The sequence below is a fragment of the Eurypyga helias genome, unplaced genomic scaffold (genome assembly GCF_000690775.1).
Source record: "Eurypyga helias isolate BGI_N326 unplaced genomic scaffold, ASM69077v1 scaffold12710, whole genome shotgun sequence".
NCBI classification, from domain to species: Eukaryota; Metazoa; Chordata; class Aves; order Eurypygiformes; family Eurypygidae; genus Eurypyga; species Eurypyga helias.
This window is the reverse complement of record NW_010226301.1, coordinates 39649-64658: the sequence shown is the minus strand read 5'-3', so window position 1 is coordinate 64658 and position 25010 is coordinate 39649. Positions and strand designations below refer to the sequence as shown.

At 41.8% G+C, this 25010-nt stretch overlaps 1 protein-coding gene across 1 annotated transcript in view; it reads right to left on the bottom strand.

The window, feature by feature from the left end:
- Positions 1-8404: 8404 nt before the first annotated feature.
- The window catches only part of SPTLC3 (serine palmitoyltransferase, long chain base subunit 3), a 54034-nt gene continuing 37428 nt past the window's right edge, over positions 8405-25010 (bottom strand). The window contains exons 9-11 of the mRNA XM_010152540.1: positions 12378-12513; positions 11266-11395; positions 8405-8869 (exon numbers count right to left, since the gene is read on the bottom strand). Of these exons, the coding sequence (XP_010150842.1) occupies positions 8756-8869; positions 11266-11395; positions 12378-12513 (380 nt within the window). The 3' untranslated portion in view covers positions 8405-8755. The remainder of the gene's footprint in view (positions 8870-11265; positions 11396-12377; positions 12514-25010) is intronic.

Here is a 25010-nt window from a genome sequence, read left to right as displayed (position 1 = left end):
TTGATTTTCAATGAACAGAAAGAGACTGGAACACTCATATTGTATACAATACAGAAACCAAAGTTTAAATGTTACCACACAGCTGACCTCCTTCTGTGCTCACCATGGATGGCATCACACAGCAAACCTGTAGTTACAAAGTGAACTGCAATTTCAAAACTTCTGGGAAAAAAAAAATCTTCTTATATTGGGACGATCACAGAATGAATACTTTGCTCTCAGTGTGCCTTTATTCTTTTGAGGTCTATTGTCCCTTACTATATTTGCTACTAAGATGTTTATTTTCCCATCTGTTAAAACCCAGCAGGAAAATCAGACAGGGCTCTTGTGCCCATTTCTCCCTATTTTACACTTGAAAGCTGGCTTTATTCACTCTTGCCTTTAGTCCTGGAAGGCTAATATCACAAGGAGCCAAATGGATACCACCCTCAGAGAAGAATCTGCTTTAGGTGTTTGCCTCTTGGTGAACAAACGTGCCCAAATTTCCTTCACAGAGCTAGTTCTGAGGAGATATATCACTTTTTATAGTCTTATCATTTTACATTTGGACTGGAAAAGTTCTGTGGAAAAACTACTGGAGCATCTGTGTCTTCAAGCTTTGTTGTCTCTTCCCTGGGAGTTGTTCTTTACCTGTTTCCACAGCATCACTTGCCCTGAACAGAAGACAAACGTTGTCTCCATCATCTTTCCTTATTTTCTTTGCCACTGGTTCACCCCTAACTTTCCTAGTTATGGAAGAACAAGGCAACTCTCCGCTCTTTGGCTCCACGTTGTTCCTACCTTGTTCTAAACTATCAGGGAACCTGCCTGCTGTCATGGACACCCGTGTCATCCTGGTGTGGTGGGATCTCCTCTTCTCTTCCGCTTGTCTGAAAATCAGTCTGCCTTTCTTTTTCCCCTCATTCTCCCCTGCGGAGTCACAGCCCTGGCTGTCTCCACTGTCTTGTCATTTTGTCTTTGGGGGGTAGTTTCCCTTTCTTTCTTCTTTGCCTCCAAATTGTTTTCCTTCTCCAGCTGAAGCTGTTGCTCAGCTTCATCTCTCCTGCACTAGCTAATTTCATCCTCGCTTGCATTTGGGTAGGGTTCTCCCATGGATATCCCTTCCCACCTTTCTGTTCTCTAGGCCTCCTCCTTCAGAAGGTGATGCGCTCTAGTGTTGCTTCTGCTGTCTCCTCAGGGTATTCCTCAATCACGCCTTTGAATTTCTGTCTGAATACTGAGTAACCTCCACTTGCCCCTGGCACATGCGTTGTCCCCTCCATGGCTGTGATCAAATTAGGTTTCATGCTTATGTACCTTCCATCATGTGCCACACCTCACTGATGTGCAGCTGGGAGCTTCTGCAATCATACATCATCTTTATGAACCCTTTCCTCTTTTGTCCATTTCAAATAATTCGTCAGAACAGCCTAACAGAGTTAAGTACCAAAATTCCACTGATAGTTACTAGGTGCTAGGTGCACTGGCTTATCATACATGTTAGAGAAACAGGAGACTATCACAAGCTGTTAAGCAATAAAACCCCCTGAAACATGGTCTGTTGTGGTTGGGCATTTTATTGAAATCCTGGATAGTCATTTGCAGAAAAGCTGACATGCAGGGTTTGGATTTAATCTTCACATTTCCACTCAAACTGTGGCATTGTTTGAACACAACAGCTTTGGGATCCTGGCAAAAGAGTAAAACTGTCCGAGCTGTTCTACTCTGGTTTGAATTATCTCTTTTTTATTTATTTATTTTTAGCTTTGAAGTCTGTGTACTTTAAAAATCAATGAACATCATATTAACAAGTAGACACTAATTACATTCTAACAAACTCGGAAGGCTTGGCTACAACTCTTTGAAAAGATAAATTCACATTTTATAAAGCTTCTTAATCCAACTAGCATCATTGTACTAAGACACTGACAAAGCCTGCACAGAATGGAAATGTTAAAAGAATCTGTTTTCCAGATTTTTTCTTTTTTATGATTTATAATTAGTCTTCCTGATTTTACTGTCTTGTACACTAGGTCTGTTAAGCAGAGTACTCATGAATTTTACAGGATTAATGAATAAGGTCTGAGATGTAGAAATTAAAAGATCACTCAGATAATAACAAAGCTTAGCTCTTTTGTAACTCTTCTCATCAGTTCAACAGTGTTTTAGAAATAAATCAGGATCACTATCACAGTTTTACAGAGGAATAAAAACGAGGCAAGGAATGCTAATGTGTCTCATCTGCAATTACTTAGTGGAGCAGAGACAGATCAGAACTGGATCTCTTGCATCCAGTTTAGAGCTCTGGTCCATAGGTTAGAGTGGTTTGCTGGGCAATTTTTAAAATATAGGTATTTGAGTGTGCAGGAAGAGTCAGAGAGCTTGTATCAGGGTGTTCTGCACACTGAGAAGTGCCAACAGTGTAGATAGATGTCCCAGGAACTATGAAAAATGGAATGCCTCTTCTGACCACTCTGGCCGAGGGTAGCTGCATCCTTGGTGTTAGGGTTTTTGAAAAGCAGCTCCCACATGAAAGTAGAATCCCCAGCAACGTGCAACAGTTTCTGTACAGTGCAGAGAGCCAAGTCATCACGAGGTTTGTGTGGCAACAACAAGGGGAGAGTAGGACACACAGAGGATGCTTGTGTCAAAGCAAGCTCCAGGAAACACACGGGGGAAGCTATGCTTTTGAAATGTCCCCACTAATTTCATCACTTCTGCACTTTTCCAGAACAGCTGCTGGAAAGGTTAACAGATGAGGAACCCACTTCAGACAAGAAGCAGCACAGCAAAAGCCAGCCTCTGCTAAGAAATATCCACTCACTGCAGTGCCATGGACCATATGGGGTCATACTGGACCCCAGTAGGCTTAGCTGTCCCCTTTATCTTGTGCTCTGAACTGGTAAGATGGACCTGCTACTTGCTGTGCTGGGAGCTGAAATGGAGCTGCCAAAGATAAGGGCAACACACATGATGGTACTTAATATGTCATGGCATGAGAGATCAGTTTTATGCTCCAGGAACTGGAGGATACGTATACCTTGGCCCACTCACAGGATACTAGAGTCAGCTTATGTTCACAGAAAGTAATAGAGACAATTTCAACAGGGTTGGCAGAAAAACAAGCTTCACCCATCACATCTGGCACCACTGCTCTGTGTCACACATACCAACATTTCTCTCTGTACTGCAAGTACTTGACTTACTTGTGAGAATTGATTTTCTAGACTTCCTACAGTGTCCTGGTTTCATGGTCACATCTTCTGGTTGAGCTGATTGGCCAGAAAGAAATTCGTCTGCTGGAGTGACCTACAAGCCATGTTCTTCTGTATCTGCAAAGAAGAAGATAGACTGACATACCTGTCCTGGAACCACAGCAGCTACACCTGACAGAGCACCACAGCCACTCCCAGCAGTGGCATCCTAGCAATGATCGTAGAATCATAGAATGGTTTGGGTTGGAAGGGACCTTAAAGATCATCTAGTTCCAACCCCCCTGCCATGGGCAGGGACACCTTCCACTAGACCAGGTTGCTCCAAGCCTCATCCAGCCTGGCCTTGGACCCTTCCAGGGATGGGGCATCCACAGCTTCTCTGGGCAACCTGTGCCAGAGCCTCCCCACCCTCTCCGGGAAGAACTTCTTCCTGATATCCAATCTAAACCTCCCCACTTTCAATTTCAACCCATTACCCCTTGTCCTGTCACTACAGGCTCTTCTGAAAATTCCCCCCACAGCTTCCTTGTAGCCCCTTCAGGCACTAGAAGGTGCTATAAGGTCTCCCCGGAGCCTTCTCTTCTCCAGGCTGAACAAGCCCAACTCTCTCAGCCTGTCCCCATGGCAGAGGGGCTCCAGCCCTCGGAGCATCTTCATGGCCTCCTCTGGACTCGCTCTAACTGGTGTATGTCCTTCTGATGTTGAGGGCTCCACAGCTGGATGCAGTACTGCGGGTGGGGTCTCACGGCAGTAGAGTAGAGGGGGAGAATCCCCTCCCTTGACATGCTGGCCACACTTCTCTGGACACAGCCCAGGACATTGTTAGCCCCAGTGAGGGCATCACAATCATCAGTGGTGCTGTGCACAGTTGTCACTAGAATTGTCTCTGAATAATTTTCAGCACCAGCACCGTTTTCAGTAGATGGTGGCACAATCATTAGTGCAAACCTGGTTAACCCTGCAGCACAAACTATTGAACTCAGGTGTATTGATAACAATTGATACTTGTTGGCCCTGGCACAGCATTTGGCAGAAATGACTTTCCAAAAAAGAACTGTGAAATGTAAGAGACTATCAAGTATGAGGGACATTGGCTATGGCACCTTATCTCCTCTGCCTTGTCTTAATAAACAAACTGAAGTAACACACAGGGTGCACCATCTCTCTTTGCCTGCTTCACAGTCACTATTTTGATATTAAAGACCACGTTTCCCACCTAGCTGGTTAAAAAGATAGAGCAACTCCTGTAACACATGCACAAAAAATTCTTTGCACACAACGGGATCCAGCCTAAATCTCCAGGTCCAGCATGTCTCTTCAGGTCCTGTGCCTCTGCATTGCCCTTTTCATTTTACTAGCATGAGGTATGAATGTGTTTATCACTGCTCCTTGATGTCACTTGTCAGTCACATATTGCATATGTGGAAAGAAACACACTCACCTCTTAGGTGACTTCTGAGCAACCAGTCTGATTCAGACCCCAGACTCCTGTTCTGATGGTGCAGAATTATTATTTTCTGAGGTCACTTGGGTGGTGGTCTTGGGACCATCCTGACAGGTCTGGAGCTCTGTCTCGCTAATGGATAGAGTGAGATTCTCATCATCTTGGCACGGGTCTGCGGTGAGCACAAACAACGCTACGTGTGTGAGTAAATGAGGGAAACACCTAGGTGCTCTTTTTTTTAAAGGCATCTGGAGGCTTGAATGTTCAAGCTGCCAATATTGGAATGATCTGCCATTTCTCAGCTGGTGGTGTGGTTTCTTTAAAATTTGGGCCTGATCTGTGTTTTAATTTAGAGAACAATTAAACTTTATGCACAGATAAAAAGCAGATCGTATATTAGAGAATCCCTATTGGATTTCTAAGCAGGCTAGAAAGTACATAAACACCTTTAGTGCAGATTGCTTTTCTTACATCATTATTTTGTTCCTGGTCTCAGCAGGACAGGGAAATATGTGATGCACCTTCAACCAAATGCATTTGGGAGGGTTGGGGGAAAGAAAATTGAAATCCTACCTGAAATAAATCCACTCCCGTATCTTGGTCTCCTGCGAAGAGCAGCGGCTGTAAAATAGTCCGGAGACGTCAGCGTTCAAACCCCTCTGAAATAAAAGCAGGCAGCTTGCCTCACATGGACAGGTTGCTCTCAGGGTTGCACTAGTTTTAAACCAACAGTATTGACTTCAAAAGAAGATTTAACCCGATCTACGACTGCATGAGTGATGGCTCAAACCCATTCTTGGTTCAACAGCTTAGACAGTTCAGAGTCAGTTCAGCTTGGAAACTTAGCACCATCAGTGGGAAGCTTTTATTTGGAAAGGAAAGATTAAAGTCTGCAGGAGCTGGTGAGGACTCCAGGAAAGGCAGGCAGAGCGAGGCAATGCCTAAAAAGCCAACTGTTACACTTCAAGTCCTCCGCAGCTGGCAGCATGCTTTCCCCTAGACGCAGAGGACAGAAACTAGCAGAACAGAGAACACAGTGTGAAGAGGCAGAAGTGGATGTGGGAAACACCTTGACAAGTTGGATAAGCTCAGGAAGTGAGAGCTTTCTAGAAGAGGAGGTGGGATAAAGGTACAGGAAAGGACAAACAATTCAGCCTGTCAGAGAGCTCCTGAGTCTTCCCATGGCATGAAGGGCAAACAAGATTTCATGCAGGATAACAAGATGCTGAAATTGAAGCTTGCCAACAGAAAGTTAGTGTGTACTTACATTTCTACTGGACTAAAACACAACAACTTGAGCCATTTTTATTCCTTGAAGGCCATTCTTCAACACCTTCTAAAACAATTACAGCGAACTATATCTCCCATGCATGCCTGAAGATGGAGTATATTCTAGGAAATATATGAACCTTATGCTAGATGTGCTAATTCCTTAATAAGTACTCCATCAGTTTTTTTCTTAAGCTAGCTAAAATAGAGTCTCCAAGTGCTGATCAACTCTAAATGTATTAAAATGAATGTAAATCAGAAAAAAATCCACTGAAATTACGCTGATGGAAAAGCGAGTGCCAGATCATAACTAAGCCTCACGGGGAAAATCTAAAAGTCTGAATTTCCTGGGAGTTTTATTATTGCACCAGTGGAACAGGGATTTCTCCCTAACTGTTCCCGAAGCCCAGGGATAGTCAGCCTGTGCTTTCTCCAATGTGTAAGGGATGGAAGAAATCAGAAGAGAGCATATAATAAATCAACCAACAGTCTCTGAAAAATAGCTGTCCTGTCTCCTTAATATGAGAGAAGAGTAATGTTCTGAGGGCAGGAGGAATTCAGCTTTAGACAGAAAACATTCCCCTGTAGAGGGACAAAAAGTGATCATTCTGTAGCTTAATCAATCTCAGGCCTCTCTATGAGGGAAGTAGCGTGTTGCCTGCAACAGCACGTGTAATAATGTTTGCTGAAATATAAACTACGGCTGTATACCCCAAGATGGAAGGTCAGAAGTCAACTGAGGATCTGGCCGCAGATGTTCAGCAATAGAGATCAAAACGCAATAGATCAAATTCAGTACTTTTCCTCGAGAAGCAGGTTGCAGAAATTTCTCCGTGCATCTCCTTCACAGTAAGTGCACTCACCCTGCATGTAACAAAGCTGTACATCATAAATCACCCGGTTACTCAAAGACAAAGTTCATGTTTCTTAATTTCTCTGTCCTGTGCTTGAGTATTTTAGTATTCATACAGTGAGTTTGCTCTTAGCCACAAACACAGCTCCCTTGAACCTCTGCACTGTTTTTCAGGTCTCTCTACCACAGTGAAGAATCATATGACACCATTTAGTCCTCCCCCAGCCCTTGATATATGTTTCCTAAAGCCGATATTTGATATTATGGAATGTGTTGTAATAAATTCTTAAAGTTATAGCACCACTGGATTTTTATTAACTTGCACAACAACAACAACAAAAATCCAACAAAAATGGGCCCTCATAACCAATCAGCCTTGTTATATCCTGAAAGCTGCTTTAACAAGCAGGGAGTAATATAGTGTAATTGGTACTCCACAATTTAATTGTTCTGTTCTTAAATCTAATATTGCAGCTGTGGGTTAAGTTTACACCACAGCTTTCAAGAGAACATGAAAGTGTGGTACATCTGTGCAACAGAAAGGCTAAACATCTCTCATCTGATGTGTTTACAATGACATTTGATAGTGTGGAATGGTTTGGAGTTCATTCTTAAAGCTGCAGAACCGCTTTTCAACACTGCAAGAAAAGGAAAGAGCCTCGGATCTCCTTCAGACGACTCAGCCCACATAAGCCTGACAATAATGCTGCTGCAAGCAGTACAGAGAAGCTGCCAGCTGCAACAATTCCTTCAAGTATCTTTGAGCATTTTTCACTCAGGCAGTGGAAAAGGGGAAAGGACATCTTTCCCCTCAGATGACAGAATCAATTATTTAAAAAGAAAAACCCAAAAAACAACAATAAACCCACTCAAAAAAGTCTGCAGCTAGACAAGTAAAATAACCCCTGACATGCATAAACCAGACAAGAATATTTCAAGAAATGTTATTAAGTGGATGACTTAGCACATTTAGAAATGGTGGAGTTTTCAATTTAACAGGTGGCAGAACTGCTTATGGTATCTTGAACTTCACATTCTGTATAACTAACAGCTTCAGCATTATGTACTTGTTAGTGAATTTATTAAGCCCATAAGTAGTTCAAGAAACTTAGCAATGGGCCCATAAATGTCATCTGCAGTTTGTGAACTGCAAGTATCTGACTGTTTTGATCAAGGATTTTACGGGAAAGTTAAATGGTTATTAAAATTATTTACTACTGCTACACGAAAAGGGAACAAGCCTGCTGAAGAACTTGCATTGTGATAAGATATGAAAGGCTGTAGGTCAAATGTGTTAGCAGAAAAGCATTTCTGTTTATGTCTAATCCCAAATTTTTGTACATTATGTGGTTTATATTTAAGCGTCTGAGAAAGGGTCCATGGAGGGGAGAAGGCATTTCCCCTTTCCCATAATCTGCTGTCAGAAATATATGATCTGATCAGGATACTCTTCTTGTTCTCAGCATTAGCTGCCTTTTAACATTTTCTGTCCTTGGACGATTGCATGATGGGGCAACTTAGTTAGAGGTTACTTTTGCTCACTCCTCCCTAGCAGTCCACACCAATGTCTTGATTTAACAGATAAAAGTCAATCTCACTGATGAAGCTCAGCTATATTACCATACTACATTGGAATACATCCAGTTTTTAAACTTTATTATTTCAGTCACAATTACGACTATCTGAAGCCTCTTCATAAAAAGGGGCCATAACAAAAGCTGTACAGTAGCAACTTGATCAATGGATGCATTCATTCTGCATCAAAAATACCGTAAGAAGGACAGATCTCCTGGGAAGGCAAATCTGTATCAATATTTCAGTCTCTTGAACACAGAAATTTGATACAATAAAATGCGACACCCGAGCTTCCCCTCTTTTCAATTAACTGAGAAACAAAAATTGTCCTGAGAAGGGAAGAAATGCATTCTTATTTTTTAGTTTTCGGGTTTTCCCCCCTTTCATAGCATCATAAAGTTCTCTTCATGGGTGGAAAACTTAGTCTTCAAGTTCAAACCTAGTTTCTTCATAGAGTTCAGGATGAGATGACTTGGAATACCGGGAATATTTCAGATGTAGAAAATCACCCAATTCATCCAGAGCATTCAAAACCTGTAAGACCATTACACTGTGTCAATTCTCTTGCAAAAGAAATTAAATTCTAGCAACCTCTATGTTAACAGCAGAACAAGATCATAAACACATCAATTAAAGAAAGTTTAAAGGGTAAATGGGCAAATTTTGCTTTCATTCTTCTGTAGTGAACGTCAGTGCAGTCATAGATGTACAATAGCATCTACAAGAACAGAATGTCTTCCTTTAGTAGGTTATGGTTTATTAGTAAGTACATTAATTGATCCCAGATTAAAAATAATTACCTTTATCTAAAAGAACAGGGAGATAATAATCCAGATAAAAAGTAATCTTTGCTTGTGCCAAAGGGATGTGTAAGGCAATACCTTCAATATTTCCCTATAGGTCCCAAAGACTGGACTTGCCACTGCACTTTTTTAGATGGGACTCAGCCCATAGTGCTGATTCAGAGTTATCGTAGTCTGAATAGTTGAAGATATTTTTAGTGCATTCCATTATCTTCTTGTATTAATATCACCGCCATAATTAATAATGCATTGATATTGTTATACAATTTGCTGAGCTGCATCCTCAGCTCTCAGTAGGTTCAAAAAGTAGCCAGGGAACTCTATACCACAGAGAAGCAGCTCAGTGTTTTGCAGAATCTAACCCACATTCAGGAACAGCCAACCTTTTGGCATCAAAGGAGAAAGCAACAATTTTGATTTTGAGCCTGTTTCTGTTAAGCTACTAAAATGAGCTCAAGAACAGAAAGGAGTAATTTAGTAATGGTTTATGCAGAGAGATAGCTTCAAGGTCATTAAGGAAGTTATTCTTGGGAGCTTGCCCTTTCATGGATCTTTTCTCCTTTCAGTTCCAGGCTGAGGTTCAAAACAAATTTTGCCGAAGGGAGAGGTTTTCATTGTGCTTGTTACCTGTTGTTACCCTGGGTTTAGGCATGTTCACAAAAGTGTTTGTCCTAAAAACTTTCCATCTGCAAGTAATTAAACCCAGGGCATTTCCATTCCCCCATACTGTAAGGACATTTAAAGAATGCCACAAGTATTCCGACAATGATTCCACTTTCAAAAGCAAAAATACAGCATGTCCAACAAGGATGGCTGGGGAGGGATTCAGCCCTTCACTAGGAGCGGGAAGCAGCAATGTGCAGGTAGCAGAAAGTGAACATGCAATGGTGACCCAAAAATGTAATGGGATGACATTATGGGGTGGAGGGAGAAGAAGAAAATCAAAGCAGCTACTTCAAGGTATCAATCTTCAGATCAGTTTCATCGCCTGTTCCTAGTTACATAAGCCAAGACCTACACAGTCAAACGGCAAAAGCTGACAATGATCAGCACAGGTACGTAGCTACGCTCTGTTCTGTGTGATTTTATCCTTACGGGATTATACCTTGTTAGTAACTCCTGCACCTTTAAGAGCAGAAGGAATTTTACACTGCACACATGCAAGGCAGATTTTTCGATGTTGTTTGAGAGGGGTCTACACTGGCATGGGAGCTGGTCAGTCAGCCTCAAGCTCCACATGAATCTCAGGATGCAAATGGAGAGCCAGGGTCTCTCCGCAGGCAGAGATTCTTGTCTGCACGAAGGAGTGGCATCTTTAACTTAAATGCCTTCCATGTTCACGGGTTTTTTTTCTTTGACCATCATACTTGTGCAAAGAGAGGAAAAACAAAGCCTCAAATTTTCTGTTAAGCCTCTATGTTTCATGCCTCTAAGTTGGCTTATTCTAAGACTGAAAGAACAAGACAGGCCAAAAACACCTTCGGCAAGAAAAGGGGGATGGAAAATTTAGAAGAGTTTATTTTAAACACGTTTCTGACTGTGCTGGAATGGAGCTTTACGATGGAAGTCTCAACATACTCCCAACTATTTCTGATATCAGAGAAAGATACAAAACTGAGAGAGGCCAGACAGCACCGATTAAACTTCATTAGGTTCGGGCAGTTCCAAATACTGTTTGCAATTTCCACCTGTACCGCACACCCCCTCCTCCCCCCAAGGCTGTTTCATATACTTCTGCAATGCAAGAAACACGTGGAAATATGGAATGAAAATAAGGGTATGGAAAACTTGAATTTCAATTATTTCCATACTGTTTCAGGTTTCCTATTCTGATAGTTTTGACCTAGCATTTAACTTTTTTCTTGCTGTGCTCTTCATGTAGGTCTTTATTAGTTATGGCAGATTTGGTCACTATTAGAAATAGAAGAACATAGCAAGTTAACTGTCCCATAATTTATTTAAAAAAAATAAAATATATGAAGCTAAAATGCCTTTAAAGATCAAGTGACAAGGCCAGAAAAACAAATGCAAAAGTGAATTATTGAGATTCAAAGTAACAGACACACCGCTCCTCCCAACCTCCTTCGCACCTGAAGTTAATTTCAGGAGGACATCTGCTGTGCTTACCGTGTCTAACATCTCCCGTGTATGTGCAGCTGACACACAAAACCGAGCCCGGGATTCTGTGATAGGAGTAGCTGGAAACCCAACCACAACCACCCCGATATTTTTTTCTAACATGCGTCTTGCAAAAGCCCTAAGGAGAGAAGAAGAAGAAAAATAAGAGTAAATTATCTCCAATAGAATGACCACAGAGAGAAAACATTCAAGTATAATAAAACAATGGGTAAAATCCTGTCTTCAATTGAAGTGGATGGTGATATTCCCATTGAATTCAATAAAAACCAGAATTTTACCAGTAGGACTGAGATTCTTTGATGCTAACAGCCCACAAAGCCAAGTGGGTGTCAAATGCTAGAAGTGTGATGGCAGAGAGAACACTGTGGAATAAACATGATTTATTTATGTCAATGAAAGGCTCCGAGTGCAAATCAAAATGTGTGGACATTCACAGTCCCTGTGCGTGGGAGAAGTTGGGCTTCTGGAAGGTGTGAGAGCTGGGTTACTGCACATCAACAGGAGTAAAACAATCTGTGTGATGGTTTCTTTGCTCTCACAATTACTCTGCCATTTAAGGAACCTCCTGTGTGGTATGTACTAGACCCCGAGCACATAGCCACTCTAAGCGACTTGCAAATATCCCTACAGCTCATGCCTTACGTTATGCTACTACTGACGTCTGGTCTGCGTTTCCAAGTCAGTGCACAAGTGCTGGTTGATAGGTACTGAATGGTAAAACATGCAAAGACCGTTCAGAGATCAGATAGGGAAAAGGATGATCGATCCAAAGAAATTCATATGCCAAAGGCAATATGTCTCTTCTAATGATTACAAATTAAAAAAAAAATTCAAATTCAAAACACTATCAAAAGTATTAATCCAGAGCAAGATAAAAAAGCATGAAAGAAATTCTGAAAATCCTGAATACTGGAATAGCTCAAAATTAAGTCTAGGGCCAAATTTAAACCAGAACATAACTAAACGATGAATTCACCTAACAGCATATGCTTCCCTTGCAAAGCACCTACCACACATAACTCCAGTTTTCACAGTGTATACCAAATAACATACGAACTTGGATAGTGTTTGTTTTGCCACAGGTTTTTCTCAGTACTTACCCTATCTTACCAGGCATATACAGGAGTAAGGGGACAACAGGAGAATCATCATTGCCATAAATGATGAAGCCCATTTCATGAAGTCTTCGTCTGAAGTATCTTGTGTTCTTCCCCAGCTGGCGTACTCTTTGGAGCCCTGAAATGAGTCAGCCAGGAGAACAGTCAGCGCAAAGAACATAAACGGAGTCTAGTAAGAGGCGACAAACAGTGCTGTGGGTAACAGTACCAAAAGGTTTGTCTGAAATGTCTGTGTTGCTATTTGATTCAGAAAAACATGGGATGAGCTAAACGTAACTATGTTGATTGTTACAGCATTGTAGGACAGACGACAGATATTCCTGTACTTGTGAGGTGGATTCCCACCGGCAGAAGCACTATGTCTTCTTGGAATACATAGGTGAACAATTCCTTTTACTGTATTGCGCTGAATAAAGCCTACTGAATGACCCACACCCAGAAAGCAGTTAGGTGTCTCTGTGGATACAAGACATGTAAGTAGCGTATGTTCTTCCTCAACATAATCCACTAGAAAGGGAAACAACTATTGTCTACAGATGCTACAGAAGTTGGTATATGCATATCTTTTCTCATTAACAATATTCCACAGGGAATTATATTCTTATATCTTAGCTAGTCCTGTACGTACACGTTTCATGGTGGTTTGGGGGTTTTTTTCTTTGTTTTGTTTAAATTTTTATTCTGCGACTGTAATAAAGCTTGAAGTAGAAAATACTGCATTTTATGTCAGCTCAAACTGATGCTTTTGTTGCGATTTTTTAGACAGAGGAAAAGCACGGGATAAACTGCATTATACAAGGTCTGATCTTCTACAGTTTCTTACCAACATGAAGCAAGTCTCCAGTTACTCTAATATGCATCTAGATACATAATCCCTTGCTGAGTCCTGCTTAGTTTCTCTGTCCTCGTATCTTCCTATTATTACCTCAATATCTTCATCTGACAGCAGAGTTTAGTCATTCAAGACTTTCAGGCACAGGTTTTGTTCTCTGCATTGTCCCTGGCCTCATTCAGTCATGAATCCACTGACGTGTCCCCCAGCAAAACTGACAGGAGAGTTGAAAACAATTATTTTTAATGAAGGGGGGAAGACAGAAAAGGCAGAGAAAAAACGTGCTTGGAAAGTCGCTCAGCCTTTTGTTTTGCAGTGTCACTAAGACGGTGATTTCTGACAAGTGCAGTTGCTTCCTTGGCCACTGCACACAAATGGGAAGAGCCACGCTCACCGTTACTGCAGGTAGGAGATGCAGTATGCCCTTTCCCTGCTCTACCTGCATCATAGGTGGGCAGCGGGCTGATACATACGCTGCTCTTCCAATGCTGCAAGGTGCTGACAGGGATGATGCTGCCTGCCCTGTCCCTACAAGCTGCTCTTTCTCACCGCCTCCCCAGTACCAGTCCTAGGTTCACACAGCCACACACCGAATCAAGCCCAGTCCGTCACGTTCCTGACCTCGCCAGAAAGAAAACTGCCAAACCAATGTCAAACGGATCGACCCTCTAAACTTAAATCGCTGTGCAGCTGCTTGTGCCTGCCCAGCAGAGGCAGTGGGAACACATGGGAAGAGGGGGATAAAGCAGGACACAGCTCAGCTATACACATATCTTTCCTTTTCCTGCCATTCATCAGCCCATACTTCCAATATCACATTATGTCACCAGGCGTGAACACTGAAGCCCCCAATACAACTCATTTCCTCTTTTCCCGTTTGTTTTTAAGGTGCTTTTGCACAGACGTATTACATTTTCACTCTCCATTTACTTTTTCATTTTACTTCACTTTTCGTTTGCTTCATTCTTGATTTACTACTCTCTGCTGTCACCCTTCTCTGACTGGATGCCTGTTGCCTAATTTCCCATCTTCCTCCTTGTAACCACAGTGGCCAGCTAGACATTTGTAGCTGCTACATACCACCTTCAGCAGGTTTGTTCTCAGACCACATTCTGCCCCACCGACTGCTGTGGCTTTTCTTCCTATTCCCTCTTGGCTAAGGTGGGGATCACCACACCTACGTAAAACTTCTTTTCCGTTAATAATTTCCGAGGTTTGAACAAGATCTACTGCTTCATCTGTTCTGTATCTTCCCGAGTCAAGGTTCTGTCAATGTTCTGGCGGGGAAATTTATAGGGAAACTGGGACTTGCTTCACAGCAATCAGTGTTTTGCTGAACAAATTAAAAGATCTCATAAAACCAATGCATTGTAACTTTATGCACAAAACTGCCCACACAGACAACCTGTTAGTTACAGTTTCGGTCACTCAGTTTGAAGCATTCCGTGGAAGAGATCTGCTGGGTTAGAAAAGGCCACAAATAGTTTAACCATCTCTCTAATGCTGCTAAAACAGAAACAGCTGTGCCAGAGCAAGGAAAACAAATGAAACACAAAAGCGTCCTACTACAAAGCTTTCCAGTCACTAATAAAAACAATAGTCTGTGGTATTTCCAAAAATATTTTTGGTGTAGTAGATCTCAAAGAACCAGGAGGAAATACTGGGAAGGAGGAGGAGGAGAAGTGGGGGCAGGGGAGATGGCAAGGAAAAGGAGTTGGAGAAGAACCGCAGAATAATGTGTCTGAAGTCTAAAGAGAGAAAGTTTTCCCTTCTTAGAATTTGTAAAGATGTTATTAGCACCTCCCAAGTGCCCGAATTACAAAGAGGAGGGTGGGGGCGTAGCCTGAACTGGGGGCTCAAAACCACTGCTGCTTATTGCTGTCTTAGCAGCCCCTGAGCTGGTTTCCAAACTCTCAGTCTACAGCATTTGAAACTACTAGATTTTCAATTAGGGAAAGTTTTCATAAATGCAGATGTACTTGGCGAGTGCAGTGTAGGACTTGGTGCCTTGTCCTTTCTATTCAGCTGTTTACCACAAAGCTGGAAACAAAGTGTCAGCCATGCAAGATTCCAGGCTGCTCGGTATTTATCAAACCATATGTCCATGGCCCAGAGTTGATTGGTTTGTCTCTGCTTAATTTAGGTACTGGAAATTTAGACTCCAAAGCAAGAGGGGGAATCCAGCTGAAAGAGGAGTTTCAGGTAACCACCCCAAAAGTCGAGCACCTCTTTCTTTTCCAATCTTCTCTTGCTAAATCTATATCCACAACCACTTTGTGATGGGACAGATTCCCTTTCAAGACTCCCTATGGAACTCATTTCAAGACAGCCAGGGCTGATGCAAAAGAGCCACTTTAATGTTTTAGCAACATCCCAGAATAGTAATGTCATTTGTAGGGAGGCACTAAAAGGCCAAATAAAAGATCAGAGCACTCACATATATCTGGAGGGAAAAAAAGCACATTAGGAGCCGATTGCTACACACACTGTATTTGTGGGTGGGTGGCTGGGAGGAACCTATTTCTTTACCAAGTGTCAACACTTTCCTTTCTCATGTTCAGTTTTGTGGTCAAAGACCACATACACACATCATATACACAGCCATCTTATATGCTGTCACGATAAGACCAATAAAGACCTTAAAGTTTATAAATCTGTATTTCAATGCTCTTTTTTTGTTGCTTTATGGGACCTTACAATGTCAGATAAGGAGGCAGATCTGGGCAAAATGTTTATCTTTGTCTCATTGGCCCAATTTTTCCCCCACGCTACAGATTAGATCACCCTAAGAGTGATGAATTCAGTTTAGAATCAGATCTTAGTCCAAATTCACTGTGGTATGTTTAGCCAAAGATACCGCATTTATAAACTATTTTCTTTGATTCTTGAGGCTGTGATCTTGCATCCTTATTATTTACTGAGTGAAAATCTACAGTCAGACTCTTCAGCTAAAACAACATTGCTGCATCGATTTGAGTGTAAGAACTTACCTGTACGGCAATAATTATAGGATTAGGTCCATAGACAGTAAATGTATTTGTCCAAAAACTCTTAGTTTGCAAAATCCTTGAGGATTTACAGTCTATGCAAATAGCTTACAGCATAGCACGCAGAATATCCATGTTTTATATTTCATAAAACATGTGAAACACAACACAGCATATGTTTGGGGAAAACAGCCTGAACAGGAAAAATTGACCCTTAGATAAGTAAAACTAAGGCCGCTAATGCTCCAGACTTTTCAGGTGATGTTGAATATGACCTTTTTAAGAGCTCTACAGCCTGTTATTAGCTGAATTAAGAATGGACAGAAAAAGAGAAAACTGAACAATTAAGGATTCTTAAATTTCACAAGTTATCTTCATGCCACTTGGAACATATAGTGATACACTGCCAGTTTACTGGGATTTTGTTGAAATACCGGATTAATTACCTGGACGGTACAACGAAAACAGATTTACCGCGTCTGCAATCCACCTACTGCTGGCAAGTTTATAGTTTATTTGTTGCACTGCTTTAAAAATATTGGGTTTACTTCAAAGTCCTAAGTTGTTGGTAATTCTGGGAAAAATGCTGATTGTATTTTTATTTCACACGCATTATTGCATATTGCCAGTTTTAGCTCATCAATTTCTGCAGGCTTATAGAATGCTTTGTGGCTCAAAATTACTATGGTTCAGTTTAAGGAAAAATATAAAGAGAAGGCAAGAGAGAGAAAAATGATAAAAGATACTGGCTTTCTCATAACATCTTTGAAACAAAAAGCTTTTTAAGAGAGCCAGTTGGAGTAACAGACTTGGTAGACGCTTTGCCATATGCCAGGCTATGGCTTCAGAACTGCTTTCAGAGAAGAGCTGCTCTGGATTTTGACAGCAGGAAGGCATCCTGACTACACATCTGGGGGCCTGATCTCAGGCAGGTGTTACCTGGCAGAGCTCCACGTGCTTCAACAGAGCTTCGCTATTTATGCCAACTGGGGACCTTATCCTGGCAGCGCAAGAGGCAGTAAAACTTTCAGCTCTGAAACAAAAGTTTGTTTTCCTCTTCCAGAGATGTCTGCTTTTCACTCCTGCAAGCTTTTAATAAAGAGAAGCTGGATTCGTTCAATTCCTGCACAAGCTTTCTACCTTTGAACTCTTCTTGTAGGCTTCTACCCTTGGAAATTCTGACTCAGTGTGTTGAAAACAGGAATAAGCAACCTGTAGCCTTTCATATCAAGACCTCAGGTGTGTTTTAATTGAAGGAGAGCTTTTTTCCCTGAACCCATGCCAGGAAAGATAGTCCAAATGCTGTACTTTTTTCTTTGGCACGCAGTGGACTCTTCAAGATACAAATCCACCTGCTTTAATCTTCCCCAGCTGTTGTTTCATAGGGTCTTTCTAAATCATTAGTTACACAATCAAACTTTAACATACTGCTGTTAGCGTGTCTCTTCAATATGTGTTCGTTGGATAGAAAAGTCTACTGCCTGCCCTTGTCTACTAACAACTAGATAGTAATAAGCAAACTTTCATAGGCTGAAAAAAAAAAATTTGGAAAACAATAGCTCTTCCCCACTAAACTGTTGCAGATGGACAGATTTTATTTTTTTTCCTCTAGTTCCATTATAAGAGTAACACACATGTACCTCCATGTGCATTAAATCACAAATAGAATGCTATAAAACTGGGGTGCCTAAAGGAAATATGTTCTCAGATAAAAGAATCTGTGTAAAAAAGTAAGTTTGCAATGAACTGGGGGAGAAGTGAAGACATTTTCTTCTAGAGTCTAATGCCAACTAGAAACCTATTAATTTCAACTTAATTCAGCTGCTAAATAAGCCCTTAAGGACTATTTAGTCAGTCCAATTTTGAATGTGAACTGCTGCAAAACACTTTCCAGAGCAGATGAAGGGAAGAAAAAGTGGCAATTGCAGCTGAAGCAGAAAGGAGAAAAATTGTAGAAATTCTGTTGTTTTTACCTTATTTCTTGAACGAGTCAGCTCTGCCTACCCAGCACCTTGTCTACATTCAGATATATAATGTAAGCAGTCAGTGTCCTGCACAAAAGCGGGGACAGAGCACCCACCCTTGGCTGAGCCTTATTAACTGCCAGCACAGGTGATTAATCACCAAACCTGTCAGCCTCCCCTGCTGAAAGCCAGCCAGTGCACAACGTGCTCCATCTGTATCACATTAGGTGTTTCTGAAATGCCCGTGACCTAAATGCTGTCAGGAAAGGCGCTTCTCTCTCCTTTGTGCTCCTCAGGCCGGTAACAGTGCTGGATTCCTCGGGCAGCAGTAAGCAGCCTCTGGAACGGAGGAGGGATCCTCACGCTCTATCCCAGCAGCAAAGACACCTTAAAGGGTGACTCACAGAATCCTAGAATGGTTTGGGTTGGAAAGGACCTTAAAGACCATCTAGTTCCAAACCCCCTGCCATGGGCAGGGACACCTTCCACTAGACCAGGTTGCTCCAAGCCTCATCCAGCCTGGCCTTGGACACTTCCAGGGATGGGCCATCCACAGCTTCTCTGGGCAACCTGTGCCAGTGCCTCACCACCCTCTCCAGGAACAATCTACCCGCTCATCTCCCTGGAGCAACACGTAGCTTGCTTGGCTGGAGTACAGCCTCCGAGTGATGCCCAAGTCTGATCACACCCCTCCCCTGCCAAAAGTTCATGATTTTTGGTGAATACAGAGGACACCCATCTATGGGCAGGATCTGCTGGAGGACTACCGCACACGTTTAACTTTGAATATGGGAAAAATGACCATATCAGGTAGAATTTTGCCAATCCTCAGAGCTCTTGCAAATCACTGCAAACACCATTATTCCAAAGCCCTGCTTGTTCTGTTCAACTGACCCTCCATGGATACAACTGCCTTCCTTTAGGAGGTGGACTGCATGGCAGGTGGCTCCACTGGAACAGGGTGTCTTACTCATTTTGGGTGAAGATGGCAGAGTTTAGCTCTGTTTCACCATCCACAACTGGGAGAGCATCTGTGATGTTCAGCTTGGACAATAATTGTGACTTCACATTATCACTATTAGCACCTTCACCATCACAGTGACAGGGAGCTCTAGTCATGGGGCCAATGCTGGGCAAACAGGGAATAAATTCACTTAAGCACTTTAAATGTAAGCTCATACTTATTGTGAATATTAATTTATTTAATTTTAAGCCAGGGTTCAAGCATTCTGCTTGATGAGGACGGGAGAGAAGCAATCATCTCGGAGTGAAGCAACAAAATGAGAACTTGAGAGGGAGCAATAAAAAGCGGTACTTTAGTACGACTGATTCCGTAAGCAGTTTTAAGCAGGTTCAAGGGGTCTGTCACTATGTAACTTACAGTATTAAAGCTTAGAGCTGTAGTTTTATGATCGGTTCAGTCTGGCACAGGTTTATTTTGCTGGAAAAGGGATCGTTCCTCTCTGCTCCAGCTGCTCGAGTCCTGGCACCAGGATTCATGTAGCCACGTGGTAGATTGGCTCAGGGAACCAGTTTGGCTGTAGGCTAACTATTTCTGGGAGGGTCGGCTATTTTTCAGCTAGATCAGTTCTCTGATTCAGTTCATTGCATGGCTGCACAAATGCTAATGCTGGCAGGAGGAAAAGGGGCACGAATAAGGGTGTAGGCAGGGGGTGAAAGGCAAAAAGGAGGGCAAGACTGCCCTTCTTGTCACCAGGGCTGGTTTATGCCAGGTTGTAGAGATGTGAAACTAAGGTTTTTGGATTTACAGAGGACCCTAGAGGCAAAGCTAATGTTTTGAAAAGATTGCTGAGCACAGATAGCAGTGGAAAATGTTGGAAACTGAATATTTGAAGAAGCTGGTCCTCCAGTTATACAAAAATCTAAGGCAGACGGAAATGTTTTAAAAAGGAACTTTTTAAAAACAGATCTTTTTAATGCCAAGCCAAAACAGAAAGCATCATTCTGCAGCTTCTTGCAATCCAAATGAGCCCAAATGCAAGGAACTCGAAGTCTGCCAAAAACCAAAAATGAAAACTAGTAGTTGCAAGGAGATAAACCGATCAGCACAAACGGCAAAATAAATTACCATTGTGAAGAAACACTTTCTATCGAAACCACCTTAAAAATTATCTTTTAACATAACAAGAACAGTAGATTGCTGAGGACAGGGTTTTAAATTTTTCAGCATCCCATAAAAACATATGAAAAATGCCTATTGCTGCTGGTGAATTATTGTTTGCCATGCATTAAACAGAAGAAGTATGCCTTTGCAAATGCTGGGATTTGCTTTTTACACCGTTATAATATATTATTAGTCATCAAGAAAATTGCTTTAGATTTTCTAGAAGTCTTAATTCTGTCTGTCTAGTGGTTCTGTTTTTTACCTAGTGTAAAAATATGCTTTTGGTATTCTCAGGCAGAAAAGGGAAAAAAGAAAAGGTCCAAGGTCACAGCTGGAGGGGCTGTGTTGCATGCAAGTAAGCGTACTTGAAAATTTGCACAGGGTCCAAACACTCTGAGTCAACTGCAGTCTCATCATGGGGATAAAACCACTCCTGCAGCTGCTGAGTTTCCTGAGGTATCTCCAGTGGTGCAGTGAGAAGCCACGGGAAGAACATATAAAGAATATCTATATTATGAATTATAAAGAGTAAATTCCATGGGAACTTCTGCTTCCCATATCTCCTAATAAATGAGGAGAGACACATCTGAGATGAAAAGGCCACAAAGGCTTAAAAGGGATAAAATGATTTTTTTTTTTATAGTCTATATGATCTGAACTGTGGAACTTGCTGTTATGACATTACTAAAGGAAATACAGCTGCCAGAAGTTCATATGCTTTTGAACAACTCTATTATAGGAACTATGATGTATCTATGACATTATGTTACCAAGAATAAATGTGTCTTGTTGTACAAGCTGTGGATTTTCAGACTGTCCTGTACTGAAAGGTGCTAGGACTTCTACTCTACTAAAAATATGATTTTACATGAAAATGGAAATATATTTGTTGTCATTCTCTGACCTTTCCTATACAAGCCACTCAAGAAAAAAAGGATTTGGTCAGTGACCCCAACCTACCCAGACAAGAACAACTACGTGTATCAGTTTTGAGGGAACTACTATTTTCTCCTAGTTCAGCGTTTCTTGTGTGTCATGTTCTCGAGTCACAGCAGAAAACATGGCAAGGAAACTGTAATAGCTGACTATGGGCTCTGCAGTATCTTCCCAGTCACATTATCATGACATTAATGTCTCAACTATTACAAATGTTGATATGGGACATACCTACATATTTATAGATGATTTCTATGACAGGTACCATGTCTTCTCTGATCTTTCACTTATGCAAGGCTTTTAGAATGAGAACTTCCCCACCCAAACTGGAGTTTCCTGCTGCAAAGGAAGGTGAACACACCTCTTGCTAGCATACTTCCACGGCAGTTTGCTGCCCAGAGAAGAACAAGGAGTGTCTGAGGCACCAGCATTGGTTTGGAGGGTTGTGTGTTTGCTATAGTTTCTTGCAGACACATCTGTCCTTCTTCCTCTCCTTCCCCAGACCAGACCCTTTTTGTTCATTCTCACCTGTCTTCTCTGCATCTCATTTTGGTCCTAGTCTCCATCCTTATCACCTACTTGTTATCTGTTCCCTCTTGTGTCTCCTTTGCTTGTCAGAATCTCTTCTTCCTTTAATCTTCCTGGCTCACCTCCCTAAGTGCCTGGCAGTGCAGGATGGACGTAGGTGCTCAGGGCCCCAGTCCTCTGCCCAGGAGCCAGGTGTGGGATGCTCTGTTCAGGCCCCCAAACTGAGCTGGAAGATTGTCCTTCACCCAGTGGATCTTGAGATGTGTCACTGTTCATTTCAAGTAGAGATATTTGAGAGACTTGAACAACAAGACTCAGATGGTATTTCATAGACATGGCAAAAATGATAAACTTGCCTATCACAGTCCAAGCCTTCATCCCAAAGCCTAGAGAAACTGAAGAACTTCAGGAGAAAATGAGGTTTTGAAAAGTCGTGTCCACCCTTCTTATTTTTCTAGGTTGTCATCCCCCCCTAAGTATAAGTAGCCGTCTTCTGAGAAAGGACTGAACCTCTTTTGTTGATGAAAAAAAAAAAAAAAAGAAAGAAAAAAAGAAGAAGCCTGAAACAGAGCTGGTATGGATAATTTCCAGCTAAACAGTTTAGGTTTCACAGAATTATTTTTAAAGTGCTAACCTGTTCCTTCCTTGTAATTAAGTTGTACCCTCTGTGTCCATGTACATCTAGTCACTTCCTGCAATATAATGATCCTGTTCTGGAAACACACAGCTGATTCCTTTTCCAAACAACCATATTCTTACTAATTGAAAATAAAAGAAAAAAATATGGGACATCAATCATTTGGACACACACCAGAAAAAAAAACCTACAAGAAGTATTGCTGAATTTTTGGCGTCTGCCATTACCCCCTATATAAATCCACCTATGCTACTCTTTTCTAGATCAGCTGCTTAACAGATTAGTGGAGAATAACTAATCAATTGAAGGCAATGTAAAGGCATAGTATCTGGGAAAATATAAAAGACAACTGTGTGAAGTGTTAAAAAACATAGAATAAAGAGGTTTCAGAGCAGCAATTTAAATGACCAGATGAGTCTACCTGCTCTTCATTTTCTATTAATCTACCTAGTCATACCAGAAATCTACCAGTCATGAAGTTCAGATGTAAGAACAAGCTGGGTTAACACATTTCTCATCCCATTACTTTATACTCTTTTCAAGAAACAACCTCTAGTTAACATGGAACTTTTTAGTAAACTCTAATTTAATTCTTTACCAAAACATTCCCAGTATTTTTTGCAAGTCTCCCTTCCCCTACAGAAATGCCCTCTGGAGAACAAGCTATTGGTGAATATCTCCTGATAGATGATTCTCCAAAATCATCCTGCAGGAAGGGAATGCCATGTGAAATAAATTGCAGAATAAACTCCTTTTATCGATTCAACAGGCTTCCAGAGACCAAAGGGTCCATACCACCCTGTGGCGACTCTGGTTTGCCCGAAACTGCTCTGCCAGGTCCCTCTGCTACACAGCTCGTGCTCTCACAAGGATGGCTCACATGCAGGATTCAACATTTTCTATGACAGCAAACTGAAAGAACTCAGCCAAGACCGTTGTTGCCCTTGGAAACAGAAATATCTAAGAAGAGACAGTGCTTTCTCCCTTCTGTTCTCCCCTCCTTTCTAAGCCACCACCTTCCTCTCTCTGATGCCAAAGCAGCATTGTAATGTGGTCCAGCATAACATTTTTTCCTGCGTTTTGGGTTGTGTGTTTTTTTGATTTTTTTTTTTGTAGTCACAAGACAGCCTAATGAAGGGAGGCCCACATGAAAGAAAAACCAATAGACTAAAATAATGAGTCTGGCTCAGAAGGACAAGAAACATTTTTACACATCACAGCCAGTTTGCCAGCCTTTTTGCGATACTCTAAGTTGTGCTATATGGTTTATTCATTTGTTTTTCTATTCATTTGCATTTCATATTACATGGAAAATTTAAAAAGAGTGACAGAACACTATTTTAATTAATAAAGGATCGGCGGAAGACTTGTTTTGTGCAGAAATACAAACATCGTGCCATTAAACAACACTGGTTCTGGAGGAGAAACTGCTGCAAACTCTTCGCCCTACGACAGACACGCACATCTTAAAAGACTCCGTCTTGAACCAAGCTCTCCTATTAGCCTGCTCTGAACTGCCTGCAGAATCACGCTAGCTGAAGATCATTTTTAAGAGGCTTGGAAGGTTTGGAAATGCTTGGCGTGTCAGGCAGCATCTTGAGCGCGCGAGGAGCGCGGGGCTTGGGGAGGCTCAGCGTCAGGCCGCCCTCTGACGGCAAGCCTGCCCGATGGCTAGCGTGGAGAGCAGCAGCACGGTCCCCACGGCACAAGAGACATGTCAGAGCTGGTCTCTGGTATTGAACAGGATGCAGGCATCAGCATACCCAACCCTGACCTTTCAAATCTCAAGCTGGAAACAGTTGTTAACACTCCGACTTCTCTGCCACAATGACAAAAGCATCGTTTCCTCGTTGTCTACACATTGCTCCGGAGTTTTGCTGCACTTCGGTACCGTGCTCAGCAGAATTTGGCACTGGGACTGGGTTCTCTATCCCTGCTTTTGTACACTGTGGTCTGATAAATTCTGGCCTCGTTGAAGGGCTGCGATAAACATCTTAATAGCCTCGTGTCTAGCATGGTTAGAAACTGCCCTCTAGGGAACTGGAGCAGAATAGTGCAGAGCAGTACCTTACCTGCTCTCATACACGCTTTTTCTTTCCCATTCCCACCTTACCCCTGTCATATCTATCAGGAAAAACTAATACAGGTTCTACACAAGGTAAGAGAAAACAGCACAGCACAGGGCTGCTGGACCGTTATAAAAGAGATCACAATTCAAAGCAGAACCTGTATCTTCAACTGCACGTTACACACTAACATGATTCTCAGGAATTCCTGACAAAAACTGCACAAAATCAAAACCTACCAGCTTTCCTCTGAGTTGGGATTTAAGTCCTACAACGTTGAATACATACATCAGTATTACTTTGAAACAGTAGCAGACAGATATGTCCCACAATCGTTCTGTTGCTTGCTGCATAGAAAGCATGTTATACAGAGGATTGGATGTTATCTGCAACTTCAGGGGAAAAAATATAAACAAACCTAACTTTTCATAAAGGCACCAAGTAGTCATTTCTTCTGGGACAAAATGTACTTCAAAACTAGGTTCAGGACACCATAATTAATGCCTGTGTGAGGTAGGAATTATTATAATCATCTTCTCA